The sequence below is a fragment of the Zootermopsis nevadensis genome, unplaced genomic scaffold (genome assembly GCF_977971745.1).
Source record: "Zootermopsis nevadensis isolate Lab colony 2312 unplaced genomic scaffold, Znev_1.0 Znev_ptg000015l, whole genome shotgun sequence".
NCBI lineage: Eukaryota > Metazoa > Arthropoda > Insecta > Blattodea > Termopsidae > Zootermopsis > Zootermopsis nevadensis.
The window spans coordinates 7,762,436-7,788,784 of NW_028259147.1; the positions used below are offsets into that span (position 1 = coordinate 7,762,436).

Sequence of the window (26,349 nt, forward strand, 5' to 3'; positions counted from 1 at the left end):
TTGCTGTAAAAAAGTGGCCAGGTCTCAATTTGTAGACGAATATTAGTGTGTAACTTGTAAATAGATGGCAAGTTACAAGTTGTAACAGGACAGAAATTATATTGGACTAGTTTCAGATTGTCTGTTTTTGCATAGAAATTGTAAATAGTGGTGGGATCTTAAATTGTGGTCGGAAATTGTAAATAGTAGCACGAGCTACTAGCTACTACTAGGGTATTTTTGGTGTGCTCACGAATCCCCGGATATTCGGGAGTCTGCTGTTGCTCTGAAAGGAAGGAACTGTTTCGTGGAGTTGGTTATTCTTTGGGAGTCCTAAATGTAACACGCAAGTGGTGAGTGCGTTTCGTTCATGTTTAGTAGGTTGGCCCACTTTCCTGCGCTTATCTTAACCTGTGTTTATAGTCCGCACTGACAACATCGTGGTGCTAATTCTGGACGGCTGCAATCCTATCATATTACCATCATTTTCGGCTGTTCGCGTAGGTATTTAAGCAGATTGTCCGGTTCACAACATATCCTGTACACGGAGCACACAGCCATTGTGCTGAGTATCTTCGTAGTTGTGTGTTTCGTTATCCTAAAGAAGTCGAAATAGAGTTGAGGTTCTCACGGCTGAACCGTGGTCTTTTGGGTTGACTTCGTGTTGCCTTGTAGTGGCACTAGCTTTACATAAGAACGTATCACCTCTGTCTTTACTCTGAACCAGAAGACCACAAAACCCTACACAAAATTACACCGAGTTTTTAAAATATACATTCTTTGCTGTTTTGCATTTTTCGTTGTTGGTGTGTTATACACTAACATATTCCTGACATAACTAATCAACAGTGTAGATTATAGATGTTTTTTCTTTATGGAATATTGCTAAATATATGCCTTGTTTAAACGCTTTTAAAATATGATACATTGTAGTGTACGTCACTAAATTGTTGTAAAGCCAAGAAAGAATGGACTTGTGCCTTGTCACTGAAATAAGTCTCCTTGGCATTATAAATATCAGGGGCAGAGAGTTTACCGTTTTATAACTAATTATTCATAGCCGGTTATAGAAATTTCAAAAGTTCTGTTTGAGCGTAATGTAAATTTAAAGGTATGGTGGCCGATACGAACCGATGTAACGTTCGTGTCACATGAGAAAATGAGAGATGCAGATAGAAAAGACTGATATTAAAAGACCGTGTGTACTCTCTGGAGTACGCTTATTTCCAGTGTTGCTCGCCATGTATCTGCTAAGTGCCGTAATTTATTGGTACACGATAGTTTATGATTTATATGGATGAAAAGCTCACAGCAGAATCTGAGCAATGTATAAGCGAGGTATCTCGTTCGTAGCATGGAAATGGTCGCTTTTATTGGCCCATGTTTTATTGTAATATTATAGTCATGCCGCTGTTAAGATAGCTCTATCGACTGAGCTTTAGAAGCCAGCCTTCGGTTCCGAGAAGCTGCACTACAGCCTGATCCATTTATTTACCCTGCAGAACAGGCCTGCCCAACCTTTTTTGTTGTGCGGGCAACTTCGGCAAAATTTGGTCTGTTTGCTGGCAACATGAAGATCAATATATACACTGTGGAATGTATACGTATAATTATGTATGTAACTGAAATGTAATCCTGGGGTCCCGGGTTCGATTCCCGGCGGTGCCCGAATTTATAACTTGTGTTGGGCAAGGCCGTGGTCTAGGCAACACGGAGTTTTCCTCCGTGGCATCCCAACAATTACTCCATTCACACACAGAAGAAGGCAATGGCAAACCACTTCTGGATCATCTGCCAAGAACGTATATGAACAGGTCCCAGTCCGAGAAAAGGATGGAAGAATCCTGTTCATATGGACCTGTCGTCAGACAGAATACTAAATAATAATAAATAACTGGAAAACATCCCCGTAACAATGCACGTCGGCAATCGTCGACAAAGTTATTTTTATCCCGCTAACAATAAGGATTTATGATAGGGTCACTTGGGAATATGGAACTGGTGGTAAGTTTTCTGTCATAGTTTGTTAAGAAATAGGTGGAATTGCTTGGGAATTCTGTCGCGCCGTTGCCAGGGAAAGGGTTAAAAACGCTTTCTTGTTTCAATTGTCTTCGCGAGCAACATGTTGCCCGCGAGCTGCAGGTTGGGTGGGCCCTTTGTAGAACCAGATTTGGTCGGTGTCCAAAATTCAAGACTAGTTCTCGTTCATGCGCATGGCGCACAGACATCTAGGTTTAGAAACAGTAACTTCAGTTCCTGACGTTCTAATTTAAGCAATGTCTGGAAGATGGCTCTCGAAGGAGTTTATAAGCTTTCGTAGGCCGGAATTACATGCCGCATGCAATACGTGATTTTAAGAACGTGGAAGGAATTGACTAGGTTAATGGTCCTGGGTCTTTCTAGGAGAGTAGTAAAGAAACACGCCTCTTTTATGCAACCGTATTTATTATCGCCTACTGTTGCTTCGTATCCTGAACCTGTTTAGTCCAATCCACTTCTTCATGTACTATTTCTTTAAGATTCAATTTAATATTATTATATAGTATTTTCACCTACGCATAGGTTTCTCAAGATTCTTTGAAGTTTTCCAACTGAAGTTTCTTTTACATATTTATCTCCTGCGTGCATCGTTTATCGCATTAAATAAATCAGATAATTATTCGAGATTGGCTTAGCTCGTTGATGAACGCAACACGTTTTAATTTTGAGATTTTGTAACAGTTTTTTGACAAGCATGTGTTGAGAACTAAAGCGATTGCTACTTGTGTGGATGTTTTATTTCCACGCCTGTCTGTTCGTCTATTCGATTGCACGCATCATACAGCACGTTAGTCTGAGTGACAGAGCTGGCAGAATTGGAACTTTTTCCAACCTTTAACTCGTCATGGTAACATCTCAGTAGAATCCTTAGGAAAATGCTTACATCGAGATGATGGGAAAGTATAGTTTCCATTTTAAATTCCACAAATCTTCCCCAGTTAAGAATTTCATTCGCTTTGAGGAATGAGACACGCAAGTCTTGCTTTTAAATTCTAATAATTTACTGTTATTTTAATTATTTTGGCTAGAGTGTTCATTATTAAATAGCCTATATTTTACTTAGATATTTAGTGTTGGTTTATTTATTACTCTTGGAGTTTACTTTGCTTCATACAATTGCATTCATTTGGGAGAGGTGTCTTCGAGTATTGGGACGTATGTAGCCCTGCAAGATAACTTTAGAATCATGTCAAAAGTCTATGTTATTGATATTTAAAAACTCGGTTCATACCACTGCCATTACGTCTTTACTAATGTTAGTTGTTTTCTACATCCAAGAAAACGCTTGTCTGCATGCTTGAAGTAAGATTCTGTCCCTCCAGTTTACTTTTGTGTACAGTTACATTCACTGTAGGTTCTCACAGTGGCGAGTAAGAAGATTGTTTAACTTCATGTGTGTGAGGTACACATGTTCCACCGAGTATTTTGAGATAAAGATGTGCAGGCACAACAAACGATCCTTGTTCTTGGAGTTGCTGGACGGTGGCCCATCTGCGCGGAAGTTGTGTGGACTAATGTTTTTTATGTAAATGACGTAACATGGCCGAACCAGTTACGTGACAATTGGCACCGTTCGGCTGAACTCCTCGCGTCGGAAATGGCGTCTGTCCAGTATGAAATGAAACAGGCGTATGATGGTTCAAGTCAAGTTGTCAAGCCGCTAATTAACACTTGTCATTAATGAAGACAGCATGGTGGAACTGACTGTCAATTGCTTCTGTCAGGATGCAAGTTTTGCTTTTGTTTATCTTGTGCTAGGACTGTTTGCCTGGTTGGGGTAGCATTGCTGTCTCTGGGTAGTGGGACGATGCTCGGACTTGTTCATACTGTAATTACACGAATAAAAAACTAACAAATAACATGTAAGGGAATTTTAGTACTATATTAAACAGTTTTGTATGCCCTTTGACTTTATACAACAGAATGTTTTGAATTCTTTAACCCTGCTTGTACATGTACACGCCTGTCTCTGATAATCAAGTCTACACGTTTTATGTTTCATATAATTCCAAGTGTAAACAGCGGTAATTTCCTTAAAGAGCGTTAACAAGCATCTTGGTAATGGTAAAGCGTTGTTTTTGGTGGCTTGTGAGACCCGAGCGAATTTGGCGAGAAAGGCGAGTTTGTCTAGCTGTGTTAAGGTTAGGTTAGGCTTGGTTAGGTTACGCAAGGTACTTTACGTCAGGGCAATTAAGTTTTGGTTGCTTTGTTTTGCGTAGGGTTGGTTTAGATTAAGTCAGATTGGATTTAGTTGGGCTAGGGTTTGGTTAGGTTAGATATGTCAACCATTATCCACGTTTTGGCGCTTGGCGTCGTGATAGTTTTCTTCTCTATACTCGGCGTCGGTTTGCTAGTGTTGTATGCTTCCCGAGGCTCATTTCTGCTGTATTCCCAGTTTTGACTATGCGTCATGACGTTTGGCGTCGGTTTGCCAGAGTCTTGTGCCATCACTGAGTTTATGCATGCTGTGTATATTTACGAAGAAATTGTCCCTAAACCCAAAATCTTTACCGACACTCGAACCAAGGACAGTTTTTTGGTGTTTGTGATCTTGGTTCCTGCAATCTTCTCCGAAACGAACAAATCTGCCTTGGCGCCGTTCCTCATGTTTGCTTAGTTTTGGACGTGCGTAGACCTTCCTCGTCAGGACTCGAACCCAAGGAAGTTTTTGGAGTTGTGGCCCAAATTTGGTGCTAATCGGTATTTTCTCGAAGTATAAGCGAACAAAAACAAACCCACAGTTTCAACTTTGTGATGTATCATACGTAAGGTTATTTCGGCGACATTCGACTTTAAAGAGATAAAGAACATACTAAATGATGCACGACATCACTCTTAATGTTGTGTAATATTTACAGATTTCAGATTATTTGTCGAGCGTGCTACAGATTCTGTTAAAAAGTTTTGGCGTTTTTATTTTAATATTGATTTGTATAGAATTGTTTATACGTTATAGCAGGCCAGTGGATACTGATGGCGAGCAATTTCATAGAGTCGTGTCCAATTTTGCTTGTTGAGTAGGTGAAAATAACAGCGCAAAGACGCTGGTGTTGGTCCACAGACCGAAACGCGTTTGTGCAAGAGTAGTTTGTTATATACAACAATATGTCATAATATCCCAGATGCCGAGTAGTGATTGTTTTATGTTCTCTGAGAGAGTGTACAATGAACACACAATCGGGAGGTGGTCGCGGACCATTCGTTTCATATCTGAGTTCAATTAAATTTGGAATTTGTGTTTTCTAAGTCAAAAGTTATAAAACGAAATTTGTCATGGTTCATGTTTGTCAGACGCATCACCCATCTAGCTATCTTTAGAACTTAATGTCTTCAAAAACGGCTAATCATGCGAGAAGAAAGTGATACATGGCTCGTCATTCTGGTCTATACTTGTAATTTTAAAAAAAAAAATTACGTTGTGGATATTAAGGGAACTTAATTTCTGGGTGTGTGATGTTATAGTGATATTGCCTAGTCACAGTAGCTTCGTGTGTCTAATAAATTAACAAATTGCAGTACATCTTATGCTTGTAATTCATTCCAAGCCTCTTCACGATATAATCAAGACCAAGGTCAGCTGATTACCGCGCTGAATGCTTGGTTGGCAATGTGATGAGATCTGCAGGCCTATATAGCATTTCTCAGGTTGCCGCGAAACACATCCCCAACCACTATGTCGGCATAGCGTCGCACCCACAGATGGCTTCTATTCTCGGCAAAGCCCCACTCCACATCGTTGCTGTGTGTGTGTTCTGTGGGCAGAATGCCAGAAGGGTCTTGCAGCTTCCCCAGTATCGGCACCTTATAACCCTCCTAACCTCCCAAACTGGTCTCGCCAAATATTTATAAGGTTCACTTAAACAACTCACTCGTTAAATTGATGTGAAGTCAAGTACTAGAATGTGACTGCTTTCATTTGTTCCTTTGTGCAGCTTTGCATTCCAAGTAATTAGTTCTGTGAGGTCGCCCAAAGATTTTGTATTTCATTGAGGTGTTTGGAATGTAATGAGTTTTCTTAATTGGATGACCGAATGGACTCTCCTAAGAGATTGAGTTAGCTGAAATTAAATTCCTGAAATCAGTGACTTGATTTGCCCACCTACAGTTTAAGACAAATACAGAGAGACGGAACCATTTAGAAAACCAAGCTAGAAATTGTTATGAACGCGTTTTAAGAATGGACGAAATTAGACTCTTCAAAGATACGTTGAAATTACAAACCAGAAAGATCTGATGGACAAGATTTATTTGAGAGCGAAGAGGCCAGAATGCCTAATCCTTGAATAAGAATAAGAATATCGTGCACAGTACTTCAGATCATCATTGTGAAACCAAGAAAGTTATTTCATAGTACACGTTCTTTTTTAAAAATTTACAGTTTTGTAGATGGCCAAGGAATCCAATCCCTGCCATGTCCAACTCGAATTGCTCATTTAATTAATCTTCTATATTTAGGTCATGATGGAATCATTTTATTCTAACTATTGCTAGAGCCTCTATAGCACCCGTTAGTGGTAATTGTCTTTGATTAACTGTTTGGTAGATTCTTCAAGCCCAAGACCCTTTGTGACCTTTCGTATAAATTAGCTTTCACAGTAAGGCCTCACATTGTCATCATGCTTTTCATTTCTGAATATTTTACTTACGTATCAACTACAGATATGTAAAGGACTGTATATTGTTTCTTGATTAATTTCATGATGCTTTATCAACTATAGGATAAATACAGGCAATGAGAAAAACTGGATTCGTGATTGAATTGAATTTAGAAAGTGTTTTAATATTTGTTCATTTTCCAAAACACTAAATATCCATATCAAGATGGAAAACATAGCAATTTTACGAATTCTCTAGCATCAGGTGTTTAAAAACAGAATTCGCGAGAAAATAATCTTTAATAAGATGAGCAAAGTAAGAAGGGGCTTCAGGATGTTAAATAACGAGGGGTTCGTGGTAAAACAGCAAGGGAGTTTTATGGACTTGACAGGTAGTTCGGAAAAAATGGAGACGAGAAGGTCACACAGAGAAGATTGAGGAGATGGAAATGTAATATGTTCCAAGGCTTTCTTTCCTCTTTAGCTTAAGTTAAATTCCAAAAACATACCATAAATTATTCCACGAATGCTTTCCTCCAAACTCGTCATCCATAATCATTATGTTACTTCTCGTGTCTCGCTGTATAACCTTTGTTGTTGGAACATCGTTAAATATACGAATAGATATACATTTATGTGTTCCAAAACGCAAGTAGTGTTGCTGTATTAGTTCAGATCTACCTTCAGTATGTAATAAATCTTATGATTTTCTCTTGTTGAAAAGCCGTTGGTTTATCAACATATTCTGCTTGATCTACGATGCATAATTTAATGCAGTCTATTGCTGCATGCTAGAGTAAGCATGTCCTACAACTTGTGACACTCTGCCCACGCATGATTGTTTATATCCATTCGCCCTTACGTATTTCTTCGTTGTTCTTTTCTTTCACCAAAAATCCCTTCTGAGTGGTTAGCGCCTCCATTTTCATATTCTGGAGGGCCCGAGTTTAAATCTCTGCCCGGTGATTGGCCTTCTTGATTGATCCTGACTTGAGTGTTTTGTGAATTTCCTCAGTTCCTCCAGGCAGATGTTGGGATATTATTCCTACCTTAAATTAGGCCATGCTCACTTCCTTTTCTATCCTTTCAAATTCAGAATTCATCAGTCATCTTATCTTTCAGCACTGTATATTCTCAGCTACTACAGAGAGTCATTGAATAAAGCACACATAAAACAAATAAATATATTTTCTTTCTTTTCTTTCATTCTTATTTTCTTTATTTGCCATCATGATCAAACTGGCTCTGGGATCTACCCAGTGTCCCACTCCGTAGGCACAATCTCTAGAAATAGGGAAGGTGAATGGTGCATGGGGCTGATCATGTACCTCCATATCTAGAATCAAGATTAAGAATGCAGGAGATTTGCCTCCATTTCTCCTACACAGCTTAGTGCTTTGGCACTGTGACAACTTTTGTTTTGCTGAGGGAAATAGGTTTTGAGAGTAGGAGGTGGGTGGAACTTGCGCAAGATTGCGTCCAGTGGTGGGCTCTCATAAGCACTGTTAAACCTTGGAGTTCTAGTACTAGACAAGTCTGCCATGGTAAACAGATGGTAGTGGTTCACATTTGAAGAGAAACATGAAACAGCTGCACATGCAGATATGATGGTCAGAAACAGACCTATTAATATGAAACAAAGGATTGCTTTTGCATATTGAAGCCCATGGCAAGCCATGCACAGGATGTTGTTACTTTGTCAGTCCATACATTTGTTAGTGTATTACTTGAAGATTGCATGTCAATCTCATTTGTCATTAAGCAGTTTGGGCTGTGACAGCTTGTAACCTGGCCGAGGTTCAAAGAGGTAGGGTGTGGACTGATTTCACCTGGCTCAGGATAGGGTCCAGTTGCGGAATCTTGTAAGCATGGTAATGGACCTCCAGGTTCCATGGAAGAATTTCCTGACCAGCTGAATGACAGCTTCTCAGGAAGGGGTCTGTTTCATAAGTGATCTTAAAAAAAGTCTAGCTGTTCAAAGATTTATCAAACATTCAAGATGATCCTACAGTGAATAGTTCTAGTGGTTATTCATTTATAACTGGTGCAAATTCAATCACGCAAATTTTACAACACTCTGGGTTGTATAACACTGCATAGTCATAATTCTTTGTCCTCGTATGTCATTGAATATTCATCACATTGAGATATGTTTAAAATAAGAATTGTAGTTTCTAATTTTGTACTTCTTACTTGGTATTGATGTTATCATGGATTACCATGTCTTTGAGAAAGCAATACATAAAGTTTGTTTTGAAATTTATGTAAAGAAGTGGTTATCTTGTACCTCCAAGTGTCAAAATTAAATTTACCTGATAATACTAAATGTTGTAATTGCCCTGAGGAATCAAGAAAAGTCATTAAAAGTTTGCTAAGATATACAGTTTTAAGCCTGGTACTCCAAGTAACAATTTATACTATTTTATGGCATGATTAAGAATAGATGCGATGTTTTAAAATACCAGCATAAGTGGGCGTTATAATGATGGTTACATGCCAAGATTCAAATAGCATGTACAGGTGTTACATAATGATTAAAACTTTAGTGTTGACCAGTATGTTTCAGTCATCAAATAATCAGAAGAAAGTGCCAGACAATAAACATTTGTAATGAGCCGTTAAATTTTTAATTGGGTAATGTAATAGCACCCTGAAGGGGTGAGAGACGCATACTTTTGGCATTCTCTACACTGAAATACACTTTTATAAAATTTACCAGAATGGCTTATCATAAAAAGTATCTATGATATGAAATGTGCAACCCATGAAGGTCTGTAACTTTTATTTTAAGACCAAATTGTGTGATTTTTATGTTGCACAAAATACACTAGCAACAGTTTGGATGGTCCAGGATTGCTTCTAGCAGCAAAATCCCGTAGTCTTCATCCCTTTAAATGTTTCCTTATGCATACCAAGGGTATTTATAATTATAAATTGATGATGTATATATCAGGGAAGTTTCTCCTGCATTTCTCTTTTTCCTTCCAGGTACCACATTTGACGCTTATTCTTACCCATCTACACCTTTATACATAACACATTGTTTCTTAGGCTGTACCATAGTACTGGCAGATAGTCACCAGTTTCTCATCACAGAGACCTGGGTTTGCTCCTAGGTCAGTCTGTGCAAGATTGGCAATGGACAAAGTGGCACTGCGACAGATTTTTTTCTGAGTCCTTTTTTTCCCCTTGTCAGTATCATTCAACTATTGCTGCACATTTACTTATGTCATCTGGGGGGTGGACAGGGAACCCATCAGCAGTTGTGGTTTCAGAGATGTAGTCATTGTGGCAATACATTTCTTTCCTTTTGAAAGGAAAGAAAGCTGATGTAACTGTTCATCTAAAATTGAAATAACTACAAACATGCATTTCTTCAGAGATAAACATATCAGTTTACCCATATTATTATTTTTGCATGCATGCATATTCCAAAGTTGTTCTAAAACTAGAATTTGGGTACCATTCTAAATTAAAATGAAAGTCTCAGTTTGTAGTATTTACTTCACATATCAAATTTTGTTTAAGAAAAAATTATAATATAATTGTTTATTTGTTAGTTGGCTTGTTTATATTAATCACATTAAAATATACTGGTAAAATACCCCTCCTCTCCTTTCTGACATACCACCCAAAACATTTTGTATACTCTACACAGGTTCTTCAACCACAGTTTGAGAACCATCCTGAACTGAAATTCTCCCAACTACTTGGAGTGTTCACTACCCACACAATCATATTAGTAAAAACTCAGTTTCTTTTGTTACCTTGTTTGTATGCTGTTATTTCTTACCTTAAATCAAGATTAATGAAGTATGCTGTTTTGTTGCTGTGTAGCCATTTCCATTTGGCACAGTTTTGCTGTTCTACATAATCCATATTATCCCAGTGGTGAAAGACACCACCACATCTAGTTCTCGTAACTTGAAAATAGAAGGAGATAGACACACACAAATACACAAGCAGTTCCAAGAACTGATTCTATTTTTATTTTGCCTAAAAATGTTTGATACACTCTTTCATCACTTGGGATCTACCCAAAGATTTGCAAGGTAGATTCCAGTTAATCCAAAAGGGTCTTGGCTCACTGATTATGTTACATTAGAACAAATTTCATAATATGATTATTATGAGTCTGAGTATTACCTATTTAAAATATTAGCTTACTTGCAGAATCACACTATACATTATAGTGTAGCAATTATTGCTTGTGCTTTATGTTTTTGAAGTCCAGGATCAAATCCCAGCTTTGAAACTGGTTGTCCTGTATTTGTGATTTGTGTAATGCCTACTGGTGAATGCTTTCATAGTACTAAAGTAGGCCATGGCTACAACCACATTATTTACAGTGGATTATTTCACAATCATACTGTCCTTTGGCATATGTATGCTCTGCAGGTATTAGAATCATTCAGCAAAACTCAGTGGTGTAAGTTCATTATTGAAAGTCAGTAGGTACTTAGTTGGCCAAAAAAATAACCTGCTTTTATGAAATAAAAATATTCATCACCATGTTCACAAAAGTCCACCATTTGACCCTCTCCTAAGCCAGTTTCATCCAGCCCCCCACTTCTCTGAGATCCATTTTTAATATCATGTCATCTACATAAAAATGACTGCGGTGGTTTTGGTGTTTTTAAGCATCTGTAACAAGTGTATCATGGGACTGTAGCTACTGTGTGTTCACATTTAAAGCTGTCATGTTAATGTTTTTCTTTCATTGATGTACCAGCCCGTTCCTCTCTGATGTTCAATTGAAGGTCACACAGACTGTGGACTAACTTGGATGCTCCAAGTAATTTTACTGACACAAATTGTCTCTGTCTGGTGTTGGAGCAGAGTGCAAAAGGCTTCTTGTCTCTCAAGGCAAATTTTGGGATAATAGCTTAAAAATAAGCCATGACCACTTCCTTCCACATCATTTTAAAATCATTCATAATAATCCTCTGATTTTGCACTCGCTGCCAACGACGAGGAAGATGGCGAATACCATCAGCTTCACCATCTCCAAATCTTGCCGTCTTCCTCATTGTTGGCAGCGAGTACTTGATACACTCGGAGACTACTTTGACAGTTGCTAGTCTTAATGTAAGAATTCTGATTTAACTCACATTGAATTTTTTTAATCACAATTGAATTTTTCGAGGATTAAAGAATGAAATAAACAGTCATTCCGTAATGTGCCTTTTTTCTTGCCTACTATACCTATACCCATTCACACCTACCTGATCTGACTACGCCAGTCGGAGGAGTATATCGTGCCCTTTCATATGTATATTTTGAACTTTCTTCAATATAACGTGTTTGCCCCCAAAAAATTAGTTGCCATTACTTTTGAAGTAACCCTCGTATGTGTTGTTGCAGGGAAATATGAAAAGGCACAGGGTTTGCATTTCTTAATGAGTAAGTGTGTGATTAATTAGTGTAGCTTACTGTCACATTTAATCTATTTGTTTGTTCAGAAATGGCTGCAATATTAAATAATTATAGTTTTGTTATTCTTTTCAGCCCACTTACCAAAATCAGAGAGTGATCCAGGAAACAGTTACAACTACAAAGACAGCATATCCACAGAGTCCACCAGGAAAGATGGCCTCCTTAAATAATAATCTATCTGAACTAGATACATTATTGCAGGACCTGAGTAATGCTCATTACGCTGGCTATGTAGAGAGGAGAGGTAAGGACACCATACATTGGTAGCGTTATGCTATTTAAATCAGTGTTTATCAGTTCGTGTGAGTCTAAATGTGCTGGTGACATTTTCATTACATATTTAATAGTAGGATACAAATTATAGCATTACTGATTTATTTTTTGTTGTGTTCTGTTTGATGTTTGGAAATATTGGTCACTTGGCAATGCACTGGGAACACCTTTCAAAAGAAAATTATCAAAATTTAATAATATATTTTTTCAAAACATATATGAGTCTGCTCATATTCTTTTATGTTATTTACCCTTGGAATATAACAAATAAAATGTTCCATAATATGCCAAAAGTACACATATAAAACAGCCACACAAGAGCCAAAACTTTTGAATAAATACTTTTTAGCTTTTTCAGTACTTTCTGACATCCTTTTTTTCCCACTTCATTTTAACCATTCTTTTGTTTCGTCTGTTCATTGCCTCTTGCAGTGTACAGTTACACACGCATCAGACATGCAAGCATACACAAAAAACTGATTCTATTTTATCTGTTTATCACAAAACAAATAAACATATACAAGTGTGTCTATAAATGGTCTTTACAACTTTACTCGTGAATAAAAACTTTATGAATATACATAGACACACTTATCGGATTTGAGGTTTTCACGGCTGTGAGTCTGAAGATGGTTGTCTTCCGGGTTGTTGCACCGTGTAATCAAGGTGATGATGGAGGCTGCAAGGACCTCAGGAACATCGGTAAACTATTACTAGACTACACGGCGCAACAGCCCAGAAGACAGCCATCAACATAGACACACTGTTTGAGCGTCATCTGCGAGAGAAACACGTTCTCGGTAGATGGTAGTACCCGTTGTTTTCCAATGCACTACAGCGGTCTCTGTGAATCATGTCAGTCTCCATGCACCCACAGGAAAAGGCACAATGCGGTGAGTGGTTTAATGAAACGAAATCGGATACACAGGTCCAAGGACGTTTCAAAACAACGTATCACAAGACGCCACCATCAAGACCATCGATACGTACCTGGTACAGACAGTTTAAGGAAACGGAAAGTGTTTTGCACAGAGAAATTTGCAAGGCTTCCACTTGTGTCTGATGGAAATGTCGGAAGGGCACGCAGGAACTTTGTCCGCAGTCCACGTAAGTCGGCACGAGCTGCAAATGCCGCATTCGATAGTTCAGCGGGTGTTACGGAGACGATTGTGCCTGTATGCTTACAGATTGCAAGTGGTGCAGGCAATTACGCCTGTTGTTAGGGTAGCACGTAAGGAATTTGAATTGACCGTGTTTGAGAAACTTGGACGAAGACAAGGAATTCTCGAGGAAGATCATGTTTTCTGACGAGGCTAAGTTCCACGATTCAGGTAAGGTAAACAAACAACGTACGCATCTTGGGATCAGGATCAGAACACCCTCATGCTGCAGTTGAACACATGGAGACAAGCCTGTTTCACGATCATTTGATCGGACTATTTTTCTTTGCTGAAGCGACTGTGACATCCAGCAATTGTTCATCTATCTGTAGTTGCAAGAACTGAAGCCTGGCGTGTTTTTCCAGGAAAACTGCGCACAACCACACGAGCTTGATTGTGCGTGCATCTCCTATTCAGTATAAACTAAATCGATGGAATGGTCATGCTTTTCCCATCTCTTGGCTGGCCAGATCACGGATATCACACCCGGTTTAAATACTCGGAAGGCCGACATCAGTGATTTAAAGGACAGAATTGCAGATAACATAGCAACAGTTGACGTTCACGTGCTGCAGCGTACATCGGTGGAGCTTTGAATATAGTTTGGATTTTGTACCTGATATTGACAAATGATGCCCATGTTGAATGCATGGAATATTCAAAACAAACTTTGAGAGTTTGTCTCGCAGATGACACTCAAACAGCGTGGCTTTGTTTTTCATCAAGTATTGACGAATAAATTTGTATTGATAATTTTTTATATGCTCTGTATATAAATTTTTGAAATAACAGCTCTTGCTTGTGTTTTGTAAGTTATGGTATCTTGTGCTTCGGGTGGGGGGGGGGGGTGAGACAAGTTATAAATATTTGAAAATAAACGTCTAAGTTGAATATCGAGATCTGAAGGGTATAAAGGAAAAATTGTAATATTTTAAAATATCCCATAACATTTATCAGGGGATAGTATCATGTTTAAATATAACACAAGTGGTCTTATCTTTGGAAATATTAAAAGAAGAGATTTTAATACACGAGAAGAAGTTGCGTGAAAATGAACTGTATGATTTAACTCTTGTCCTAATATTGTTTTAGTAAAATCAAGATTTATGCTGGAATTGTAGCTCAGATGGGTGTGGCAATAAATAACTATAGTTTAGTGGTGTATAAATATTCAGAACTGATGGCTTGAAACTAAAGAATGGAGTTGAGAGGATAATATGGAAATCAACGTAAGGAAATAGATTTTGGTAATATCAGTCAGATTGATTTGGCTTGGGATCAAGTCATTGGCAATCATTTGGGTTTATGGCATTTGGTCTTCTGCTATATTACCATGAGCTTCAAAATTATCAAGAGGTATGGAGTACCTTACATATTTTTTTATTTTTCACCTAGATGTTAGCCTTGTAAATGGCTCCCCTACTGCAGCAATGGTCACAAAGTCAAGTCATGAATCTAGGGTACGGCCTTCTGTGGACAGTTTGCTGGATGAGCTTAATACAGCTGTTCCCAATGGGTAAGTAGCCCTCACAGTTTTTATGTATTTTAATATACAGATTGGTACATGCACAAAATTCTCAGTAGTTTGACAGAAAAATGTAGGTATAGTTTTATAGTCACCACCTTGAATTAAATACTGTGACATATAATTTGAAGATTAAAAAATGTCTGTATGTATTTAAGCGATTTGTTATCCCTGTGTAGTTTGCTTTATACAAACAAACTTATGTCATTTAAGGATCAGTGAAACAATAATTGTCATATATTTTAAATGGCTGAATGAGATAAGATATGCATACAGAAATAAGCTATGGTGATAAACTTCCAAGTGGCTGCTTGGAAGACCAAGAAAGAGAGTAGAGTAGAGTAGAGTTTATTTACATTCCATAGATCCTTCTTAGGACTCAACCAAAGGATGTAGAACATGTCATTTCATACAATACGTATACATACACTTCAGAACTTTCAACACAAGTACATGAACGTATTTCACATATCAATGTACATAAATTTCAGATTCTGCAATACAAGTATGAAAAATAATTTTACAAATTAATGTACATAAACCTCAGAATTTTAAATATGAATACAAAACTTGCTTTACATACACATAGATTATGGATATAAAGCTTAAACATTTTCAGCAGAGATGAAATCATCTACAGAATAGAAGGAGTGAGTAAAGAGGTAATCTTTCAATGCAGGCTTGAATACCTTTATATCATAATTTAGACTTTTAATTGTTGGTGGAAGATTATTAAACAACTTGATACCTGTAAAGTACACTCCTTTCTGATATTTAGTAAGGTTAGCATTTGGCACATAGAGATCATGTTTACGTCTTGTATTTAAATTATGTACATCTGTATTTCTTTTAAATTTATCCATGTTTTCCACCACAAATGATAGCAAGCAGAGTATAAATTCACTTGTAAGTGGAAGTATATTAATTTTACGAAATAATTTTCTACAAGATACCCTGCTTTTGACACCGGCCATTATTCTAATTATTTTCTTTTGCATGTAAAAAACTTTATTACTGTCTGTTGAATTTCCCCAAAAGATTAATCCATATGACAATACAGAGTGAAAGTAAGATGTGAGGGTAATATTATGATAGATCGTAGAGAAATTGATTGCGAGGATGTCGAGTGGATTTAACTGGCTCAGGTTCATATCATGTCATGTAGTGGATTCTGTTTCTAGTGTGTTAATGTGCTGGATACTTAAAGCTTTGTTTATGAAATCAGAGTTTATTCTTAAACTTTGAATTGGAGTGACTAGATAAATCATGAATGGGATGTCTTGATTTACTTTGTTTAAACCTTGTCTTTACTATACCTCCATTCAGTACTGTAAATTTTTAATATCCAGGTAAGACATAAGGAATTTACATTTTTGGTGTGCTGTTTTTATTTGAGGATGCAGATCTCTCATGTTTATGTTATATCCCCAAAGTAAGTGTGTCACAACTGCAGTTGTGGCCATTATTCATTCTAATTATTTGTGCAGGCATAAAAATAAAGTAGACATAACTTAGGTCAAACAAAGGTGATTCTAAAACAAGAATCATAGAGAATTTGAAAGAGGTGATAATTTTGGTTGGATGAAAGAGAACAACACTTTTTTAACCTGTGTTGGCAGTGGGTCAGAACTGTAAGAAAAATAGGTTTGACAAGAAACCAAGTCAACACAACACTTTTCATAGTAGTAAGATTGGTATCACTCTTGTTGATGTTTCTTGTTAGCTAAATTGTGCATTTGCATTCAGTGTCCATTCATTTGTTTCGTTTGGAATGAGACAGTGTAGAAAACTATCATAACGTTTTCTACTCACTGCACAATATCTAGGTACTTGAATCCCATACAGTATCAGTTTTCAGGTCTCTGCCACGTACATGCAGTGTGAGCTGGTGAAGTTAATAAATAACAAGGTGGAAGGTGTACTTCTGTGGGTCTTAATGTTACTTTATTGCAGGTACAAAAAAAATCTTTCATATTTTCCATATTGGACTGGATATATATGGCAGAAATAAGCACTTTATTTTCATAACCTAGCAAGTCTTTCCTGTATTGCAGCAGCTCACTGTTTTTAATACACCTTTTTCAAAGCACCATCCCTTTTCACAACAAATTCACAGTTTCTGTCATCCTACTGCACTATTGTAGCTTTTAAATCAGGACATTGGTGTCAGACTACTTGCTTCGATCATATATATTATCAGGTTCATACACATTTAATTTCGTGCTAGTCACTGCTGTATCAATGGAAATATAATGTGGTAATTGTAGTTTACAGTATTGCAATATATTTTAATTGATATTCTATTATTGACAAAACTAATTAGGAGTAAATTAATGCAGTCTCTCATGCATTTGTTTAAGGAAATGAAAAACATTTCAGAGCAGCATCTTACAACTTGTGTCCCATTTCTTGTAAATGTCATAAATTTTGTAGTGACATCAGTTTCTTCCATATTCCTATAAAATTCCCATTAAAAATTGCAGTTATAACTAATGTTTTGTTATAATTTGTATATAGTTGCAGACTGGTAATGTTGAAAATTTACTGAATATGCTCAGTTGTGTGAATATGTATTGATATTCTATTATGCTATACAAAATACCATGTGTAATTTCAAGTGAAGTGAACATGGTTGGTTGTATGAGCATAAATTATTACTTGTATAGCTCAGTTAGCGAAGTGTTCAAATTGCTCTGGGATGCATCCAGCCTAATATTCAGTGGGTATTTTGGATTCCTATTGCAGGTTTAAATCAGCCAGAGCATAAAACTGTCCAGTCACTTTTATGTAGTCAGTGTCAAGATTAAGAGAAACTGGGGCATGCCCTGTGTGCCTTCATGACATGCTGCTTCACATTTTACATTTTAGAGCATGTTTTGTTTCTTGTGTAGGAAATGGCACATTGCCAATGCATTGCATATCTCACTTCCTTGTTTATATAACTCTTAAAGACATTGAAGAGTTGAAGTTCATGAAGTGGTTTAGTGATGAAAATAAATGTGTTGCTCGGCTACTGTGTGTTTCTCTCTCTCAAATCCAACGTCTTGTCAGATATGTGATGACATGATATAGTGTCTTCTTGACATTCCATTCATACTTTCATGGGAGTATTTGCAGTATGTTCCTGTGTCTTTCTACACCGCAGTATTCCTGCCGATATAGTCCTTCTGACCATGCCTGGAGGTGTCTGCACTAAGCCGTATAGAAGTCATCATTCTTTGACCGCCTTAAAACAGTGTTGATAGGACTGCTGCCTCCTACCAGAATTTCACCATATCTGGCTACCCTCACTTAGTTTAGCCTGTAGGCCGATACAGTTGCCCAGGGTGTGGCACTTGGAGCCATGAGTGAGAGGTGGGTGTCCCCCAAGGACCAGTTGCTGCTGACCATCTCCCGTCCTTGACGCTTGATGCGACTGTCAGAGCAAAGGGCACTACCTCTATGTCACATCCCATACACATGTGTGTTTACAATTCTGTAATATCATACATTCTCTCAATAAAAACAGAACATTACCCATCTATAAATTTATATGTTGTGTTGCCTGTCGGTAATGAGAGTGACTGCAGATCGGAGTACTGAGTATAGGTATCTGCAGTGCTTTCGAAAATTCTGTTCTTAATTGTGCGATTCAAAATTACTATGGAAGCTACGAAGGGTCTTATTTGCTGGCTACTAATTGCAGTATCAGTCATGTAACTGTGACTTATATATCTACTTGGTGCCAAGGTGACAAATACTTTGTGGCAAGTACGCATTCTGGTAGTGCAGTACTGATTCTATTTTTCCTTATTATTTAACTTGTTATCCTTTTAAATTCTATTAGCACTTCTAAATACTAAGGTTTGTTGTGATTTGTTTATCTTTAACCATACATGCAGACAGGCAAGTGATTAGAAGAACAAACACATTATTCATTAATGGAGATAAATATGAAATTTTCTCAGCTTGTTAATTTAAAATAGATCTATTATATATGTGGACATAACAGTGAATGCAATGTGATGGATATATGTCGTAGCTTAAAAAAGTTTCAGGATGGGTGCCATTTCTCAAATGTGCAGGCATTGAGAAGCCCCTTCCTTACATGCAGTTGCCTAAAAATACTGTCCATTAGCAGATGTACCAGTATTCATACAGTTGCTTAAATTAGTTTTGAAAGCTGCCATTGTGACTTCTTGCAACATATCCAGTTCTTCAGCCACAGAAATAGGTCAAAATCTTATGGTGTGAGATTAGGAGATAGCAATGGGTGAAGTGAATGGCTGCTGCCCAAGTGGAAATCAATGATCCTTTGACTGTCCACATGCCAGGACACTTCAAGTAATTTTATTCTGTAGATGGTAAGCACCTCCTTGTGTCCTCTCTCTCTTCAGACAATAGTATCCTCAGGAATAAACTTGAAGTGCATGATGCCATGCCAGATGGAAGAGGTTTCCATCACCTTGCCTCTGAAGGAATTCTGCTGAATCATTATGGTTCTCAATGGTGATGGTAACATTTACATGTATGATTGTGCACTGATTGTCTCATCACTGATACTCATGTGGTCAATGCAAGTTTCTGTGTCAGCTTTCTTATCAGGATGTGTTGGCAGATGCATTACATCTTTAAATCCTTATGAAGAATGGAGTGCTGGCTACCAACAAAAATTATATATTTCTTTGTTATCATCTCTACTATCTGAAGGCTGTCAGAGTGCACAGTGTCTTTCACATCGTTGTTTTTCTATAATATTTCAAGCTGCCTGCAGCATAGGTCATCTGTCTAAAGTCCTGTTCATCCTCAGAAATATGATGCTACTCAAACATCATGAACTAGAACTGTGTTTGCCATAAATTCAGAGTGTCTGCAGGGTTTGTGTTGCCAGGTTTTTTTTCTGGAAAAATTTGATGTTAGCCCAATGTTCAAGATGATCCATTTTCCCAGTTAAAATCCCTCCTTGCCCTGTGGTGTTCAGTGAGACACAACTGCATTTCCTATTCCAATAGCAGTTGAACTATTCTACTAATTGTGCATAAGAGCTGACATGCATAAACAGGCTGTAGTATATCTTATACAGTTTTGTTCTATGTTTACACTTCTGCTGTGTCAACACTAGTGAACTTCCAAAGACCATCTAATTAAATACTGCTTCCTCTTTCTTACTAATTTAGCATGCAATTATTCTTGTACCACCATACACTGTAGTGCACAGTTCAGTTCATAATGTCATTGATAACCTGCATACAGTCCATCTAATCTTATTCTCATTATATACCTTATAAGCATGAGAGGTTTGATTTTCACTATCTAGATAGTTGCAGATCTGCTATGATCCGAAATTCATCATTTCCAGGACATACAAATTTTCAGGGTTAATCTCTTTAGGAACCTTTCAACTTTGAAGCTGTGTACTCCTCTGGTAGTAAACTCAGACGTTTATCACCTCTTTTACCTAAAGTCCACCACTGTTCAATAACACTAAGCCATTTTCATCCACTTCCCACCAATATATTTTCTGAAGATACTCCTGAGTTCCCAGGATTCCAATTGGTCACTTTCCATTAGGTTTCTGCATCAAAATTAGTTTTGGCTTTCTGATGTGCCATCTGTACTATATATACCTTGAATAAAATTAACAGTACTAACCTGTATATACCACAGAGGTTTCCATAATGTCATATCCTAAATTTTCTAGAAACTGTCTATATTAGGACTGTAGTTTCCTAAGCACTTTGCTTTCATACACTTATAATTTCTGTTCTTCCCTCAGAGAGAAAAATGGGATTCTTCGATTGATTCTTCATGATTCAGATGAAGAGTTCTGTGACTGTTTTTTGTGTAATTCCTGAGATTAAGTATTTATGGTACTTTTTCAATGTGAAATGATCAAAAGTTAATAAATAAATTGTCTCTTTTTCTTGATAGGGAAGTGGGCGACGGTCGTCATGTGACTCGAACAATCGCAGTCCATGAAACACAGGCAGAAATGGGTTATCCTGGTGCTTCTAATTCAGGTGCATCTTCAGCTACAAAGGAATTGGATGACTTGATGGCATCTCTCTCTGATTTCAAGGTAAATAAGGAGCCATACACATGCAAGATTTGTTCAACTAAGCAGGCTTAGCTCAGAATAACATGAACATTTTTTCTGCTGTCTGTGTCCTTTCCTTTTCAAATGACATGTGACAACACTAGGCAAATAACAAAGCTTAGCTTTGAGAGCTGCATTGCTGTTCAACTCATTTCTCACTTTTTCACTTTCTCTGAGGTACGGTATCAACCCACCTTTGATTGCTGTTCCTTCTTAATATTCCCCTGCAGGGACTATGAAGACTCCTCATATTATAGTAAAATGTAACTAGTATTATGTACCAAAATATGTTACTCTGCAAATAAATACAGCAGCTTTTAGAACAAAGGTTTATATGGCCACATCTTCCAAGAAAATAGTGTTATGTTACTACACATTCACATTTCTGTCACTGATTTTGTAATTTGGCTAATAATAAATCCATGTTATATTTTTTAATTTTTATTAGTTAAAACTATAAATGTCTTAGTGGTAACTAATGTTCTTCCTCCAACACTAATGTGGTTACATCATTTCTTTTTATGTGATACCCCCATTTCCCTTCACACATTTTGACAAAGCAGTTTGTAATGTTATGAAGGCAAAGGAAGGGGTATACTTGTTCCCAAGAGTTGGTGGCTCTCTTGGCAGAACTTGATTGTGGATGCAGGAGGAGAAGTTGGCCTTCTCTCATATATAGCAGTAGCCTGTCCTTTCTTGGCCCACATGTCTGTTGGATGCTAGAAATAGTTTGACATGGGTGGGGCCAGTGGGGTGAGGGGAAGCAGCATTACTTCACAAGCACCACACTACTTCCTTGCAGCCAGGTCTTCAGTCAGTCAGCACACGGGCAGGAAGTTAGACTGACTGTCAGAGCGGGTCTCTATCCTACAAGTTTCCTCATAACATAGTGCGCTTAGACAACTCCTTTCTCAATTACACAGTACTAAAGCAACATCATCACTAACCACCATAGCCTTTCTTTTATACTAAAATCATTTCACAAATACTGCATAAGCATGTTTCAATTCTTCCTGTACATACATTTAATACCTCAGAAAAAAATAAGACATGCATTTACCATGTATAGTTTTCTGCTTTTCAGTAGAAGTGTGTTGTCTATTGAAGGTATATTGTTTTAGTGAACCCAGATGCTTTTTCCTGTATTTTATTATGTTTTCTGCCTTATGTTATTGTACATTTGTATGTAGTGCTATATTACTGCTGATTGTGTCAGTTTTATTGATCTCATTCTTATCCTGCCTATAGCCCCAGCTTTCTTTAATCAAACCAAAATCTGCTATTAATGCTAAATGTACACAGGAACGTAATGTTATGAAATTTTTTTCTCTTCAGATGATTTTTTTTTTCATATTTCTGACCATATAATTTGTTACAGATTAATGCTAGTACCCATCAGCACCAAACTGTGACAGACTCGCCTTACGCAAAGCCAAACAAGGCAACCAAGAGCTCACCAAGTCCACAGCCTACAGCAAATCTCCAGACTCAGCAATTGACTACATCAGTGGTGCTCCCTACTGGTGGAAGTGGAAAACAGAACCAGTTGGATTCCATGCTTGGCAATCTTCAGGCAGACATGAGCCGTCAAGGTGTTAACACTACGCAGAAGGGCTGCTGTAATGCTTGTGACAAGCCCATTGTTGGGCAGGTACATCTCTCCTTTCTGTAGACTTGACATGTATTGAGTGAAATTTCACATTTGCAGAATTTAAAGAATATTCAGTTTGAAGGCTTTATTTAACAGTGTTAGGTAGCATAGACATTGCTAAGAAAGACTTCCCTCTACTCTAGTTCAACAGATTTTCTTTGTTTCAGGTGATAACAGCATTGGGAAAAACCTGGCATCCAGAACATTTCACATGTACCCACTGCAACCAGGAGCTGGGTACCCGCAACTTTTTCGAGCGTGATGGCCATCCATATTGTGAGCCTGACTATCACAACCTGTTTTCACCTCGTTGTGCGTACTGCAATGGGCCTATTCTTGATGTGAGTCATATAAGAGCTCTAGCAGAGTTATGGAAATATTGTGATTATGTTTTTAAAATTTATACATTTATTACGACCATAAGTAGTTCATATAAACATTAGTGCACCCAGAATTGTGAAGAAAAAAGTAAACTTTATTTCATGTTGACCATTATGAATTCTGATTAATAGCGTGTTTTCATGATAATGTTGTTTCATACCTCTCAGAAAAGTTTCTTTTAAATTCAGTGTGAGTTCAAAATATTACAGCCATCACATTAGTCTAAACTTTAAGCTTTAAACTAAACAAAGGATGGAAATAATGGACTTTGCAGAGGCATGAAATGAAATTGTGGATCATATTTGATATATTTTCAGTTTTGGTGGGGTTTTGTTTCTGTAGATGTCAAGTAAAATAATTATCAAAGATAGTAATTAGTAGTGATCATTGAGTTGGAATTTGTATGAAATACATGTGGGTTTTAAAATCAGATTAATAAAAAGTTGATAAAATTAAAGCTTCAAGGAAATTAAAGTTTGAATCTTAAATGCCAACATGAGTCTTATAATCTTTTTAATATTGAGCTTACCCCAAGAATAAAAGAAATCTTCAAAGGTGATTAACTCTAAGAATTAAGAACAAATTCACTTTTAAGTAGTAATATTAGTGTTTTTAAATTATGTATATGGAATGTTGTTTAGGTGTTTTCTACTTTTAACTTTTTTTCAGAAATGTGTAACTGCACTTGAAAAAACATGGCACACTGAACATTTTTTCTGTGCCCAATGTGGGAAACAATTTGGTGAAGAAGGATTTCATGAACGGGATGGCAAACCGTACTGCAGGGATGATTATTTTGATATGTTTGCACCGAAATGTGGTGGCTGTAACAGGCCAATTATGGAGAATTATATCTCTGCTTTGAACAGCCAATGGCACGCTGATTGCTTTGTCTGCAGGGTAAGTCTTCAACAAGATATGTCTGTCTTGAATGTATGCTATTTATAATTTTTATGAAATGTTGACATTGAGACATAATTATACAAATGGATGGAATTGTAAGTATTGCATTTCTCATCTTTCCCTGGCCTTGTTATGAAATCGTACCAGTGCTTATCTGTAACTAGTAAATTGTATAACTTATTCCTTGAGCATGAAATTAGCAATTAATTCTCAGCATGGGTGAAATTTTCATCTAATTTTTAAATGGTGAATACAAGAATGTGTAATGTATCAAGTAATTTTATTTTATTTTATTTCTGTTCTAGTCAGCAACTCTGGCATCTGTGTAATAATTGTACATACTGTTTTGTTCTTCATATCTGCTATTTTGAAATTTAGGATTGCAAGAAACCTGTATCTGGCAAATCCTTCTATGCAATGGAAGGGAAACCAGTATGCCCTAAATGTGTGGGTGTGGAAGAAGATGAGGAAGATTAAAAGTTGAAAGCAATGCAAATGAAATGGATGATTCATGCCCCTCCCAATATGATGCCCTCCCATCCCTACAAGAAGTTCAATGCAGAAATAAAAGCAAAGCCCTTGTCCACTTCATAAACATCTTATGAACAAAATATTATTTTGTTTGAGTTCAACCTTAAAACACTTATCTCCTGTATTGTTATTGTAATTTTTTATCTTGCAACAAAAGTTTTTTTAATGTCTCAGTGGAAAATTGTTCAGTATTTCTTTACTAAACTCATTCTGTGTGTTAGCAGAAATAAATTTTAATAGAGGTTTATTTTCATGTATAGAAATCATTATCTGTATTTGTATTCAATAAAGAGGAAAAAATAAATAAAAAATGAAAAAATGAAGGAAAAAAAAAAGCTGCATACCACATCTCGTATGTAGTTTTATAGCACAGTTGTGCTCTGACATTCCACATATATTCAGTCATTCTGATTTTATTATAAAGGATATAAATTACCTTATTTATTTTCATGTACTAAAATATTTGCTCAAACATCTGTAGCTTTTGTTGCAAGTTAATGCACTTTTCATGCTGATCTTTCCATGTATGTGTACCTGCACTATAATTTATCTTTGTGATTTAAAAAACTATTCTTGTACAATAGAATTATGGAACTAATTATTTTAGATGTTGCCAGATTGCTTCTTGCATGTACATTCTAGGCATCGTCTTTATGTAATAAATCTTTTATTTCCAGTGATTTTACATTAAGTACCATATCACATAATATTTGATTGTGTACCATAAAAGTTAGTGGTATTTAATGCCATCCTTTAAATTTTCTTTCCTTAAATTGACAATCAAAAGTGAAAATATGTATTCTACACATATTTTTCAAATGCATTTCTTGCTATTTTGTGTACCTTATTGACTGTGATGTTTATTTATTGCAGATACAGATCTGTTATTGCAAAGCTAATTTCAGTGAACAAAGCCAGAAATGTTGTTTCCATACTTTGTTAAATATTCTATATATATGTCGCAAAAGTTAAAATAAAAATTTCACATCTAAGTGAGATTATGTTTTGTATCATACACCACTTTTCTGCATGATTAACCTTTTAAGAGAAATTATCAAATTTAATTTGATCCTCATGTAAATTATCAGTTTCTAAAACAAAAATTAAATTTCCATGACAGCCTTCACTGTGGATTCCTAACTCCAAATTTAATAAAAATTTATTTTTTAGTTTTGAAGTAGAAACATGCAGGCAGATTGTGTAACATTCTCTATATGGACTCTTCTTCTATATTGTTATTGAAGTAATTTAGATTCTTGTGTGTCTCATCACCAAACCACTGGTGAAATTTGTGATGTCACATAGCAGTACTTAATTATACATGTTACAAGTTGGTTGGCAAATGGTATGGATGAAGCTGGATCCCAGCCCAAAACAGAAAGATGTGATTTGTGATTATATGGCTGATGGGAAGGACATTGCTAGAGAATGTGCATGCTCACAGATGCAGAAAATGCAACATCTGAATTGAACAATTTGCAAGACAGATTCCAATCTTATGGTGGCCAACTGAAATTGAAGGTGTGAGGAAACCATTGTGATTTATTTGGCTTAGATCCAGATTTTAGGGTAAAAAATGGCACTTGCTCAAAAAATATTTCAGGCTTTGATCATTGTTTTATTTTCATAACCAGTGGTTATTTCTGTTGCAAATGGGTTTCATTCTTTGGCCAGGTCTAATGTTGATTCTTTACTTAATCATCACTATTAGAGTGTCACTAAGAAAACACAAGTTTTGATATTAAAAGATTACATTTGTAACAGTCTTTAAGAAAGGAATTATTTATAAATCTGCAGAC

At 36.7% G+C, this 26,349-nt stretch overlaps 1 protein-coding gene across 8 annotated transcripts in view; it reads left to right on the plus strand.

Annotated features, from left to right (window-relative positions):
- The window catches only part of Pax (paxillin), a 72,901-nt gene that overhangs the window by 37,569 nt on the left and 8,983 nt on the right, over window positions 1–26,349 (plus strand). For 7 of the 8 annotated variants that reach the window (XM_087349271.1, XM_087349269.1, XM_087349270.1 and 4 more), the window contains 6 exons: window positions 12,123–12,294; window positions 14,879–14,999; window positions 20,919–21,066; window positions 22,463–22,735; window positions 22,903–23,076; window positions 23,786–24,016. In XM_087349271.1, coding sequence (XP_087205397.1) covers window positions 12,123–12,294; window positions 14,879–14,999; window positions 20,919–21,066; window positions 22,463–22,735; window positions 22,903–23,076; window positions 23,786–24,016 — 1,119 coding nt within the window. Of the gene's footprint in view, window positions 1–12,122; window positions 12,295–14,878; window positions 15,000–20,918; window positions 21,067–22,462; window positions 22,736–22,902; window positions 23,077–23,785; window positions 24,017–24,397; window positions 25,543–26,349 lie in introns of those variants that run through there. The other variant, XM_022071131.2, reaches the window with a different exon arrangement.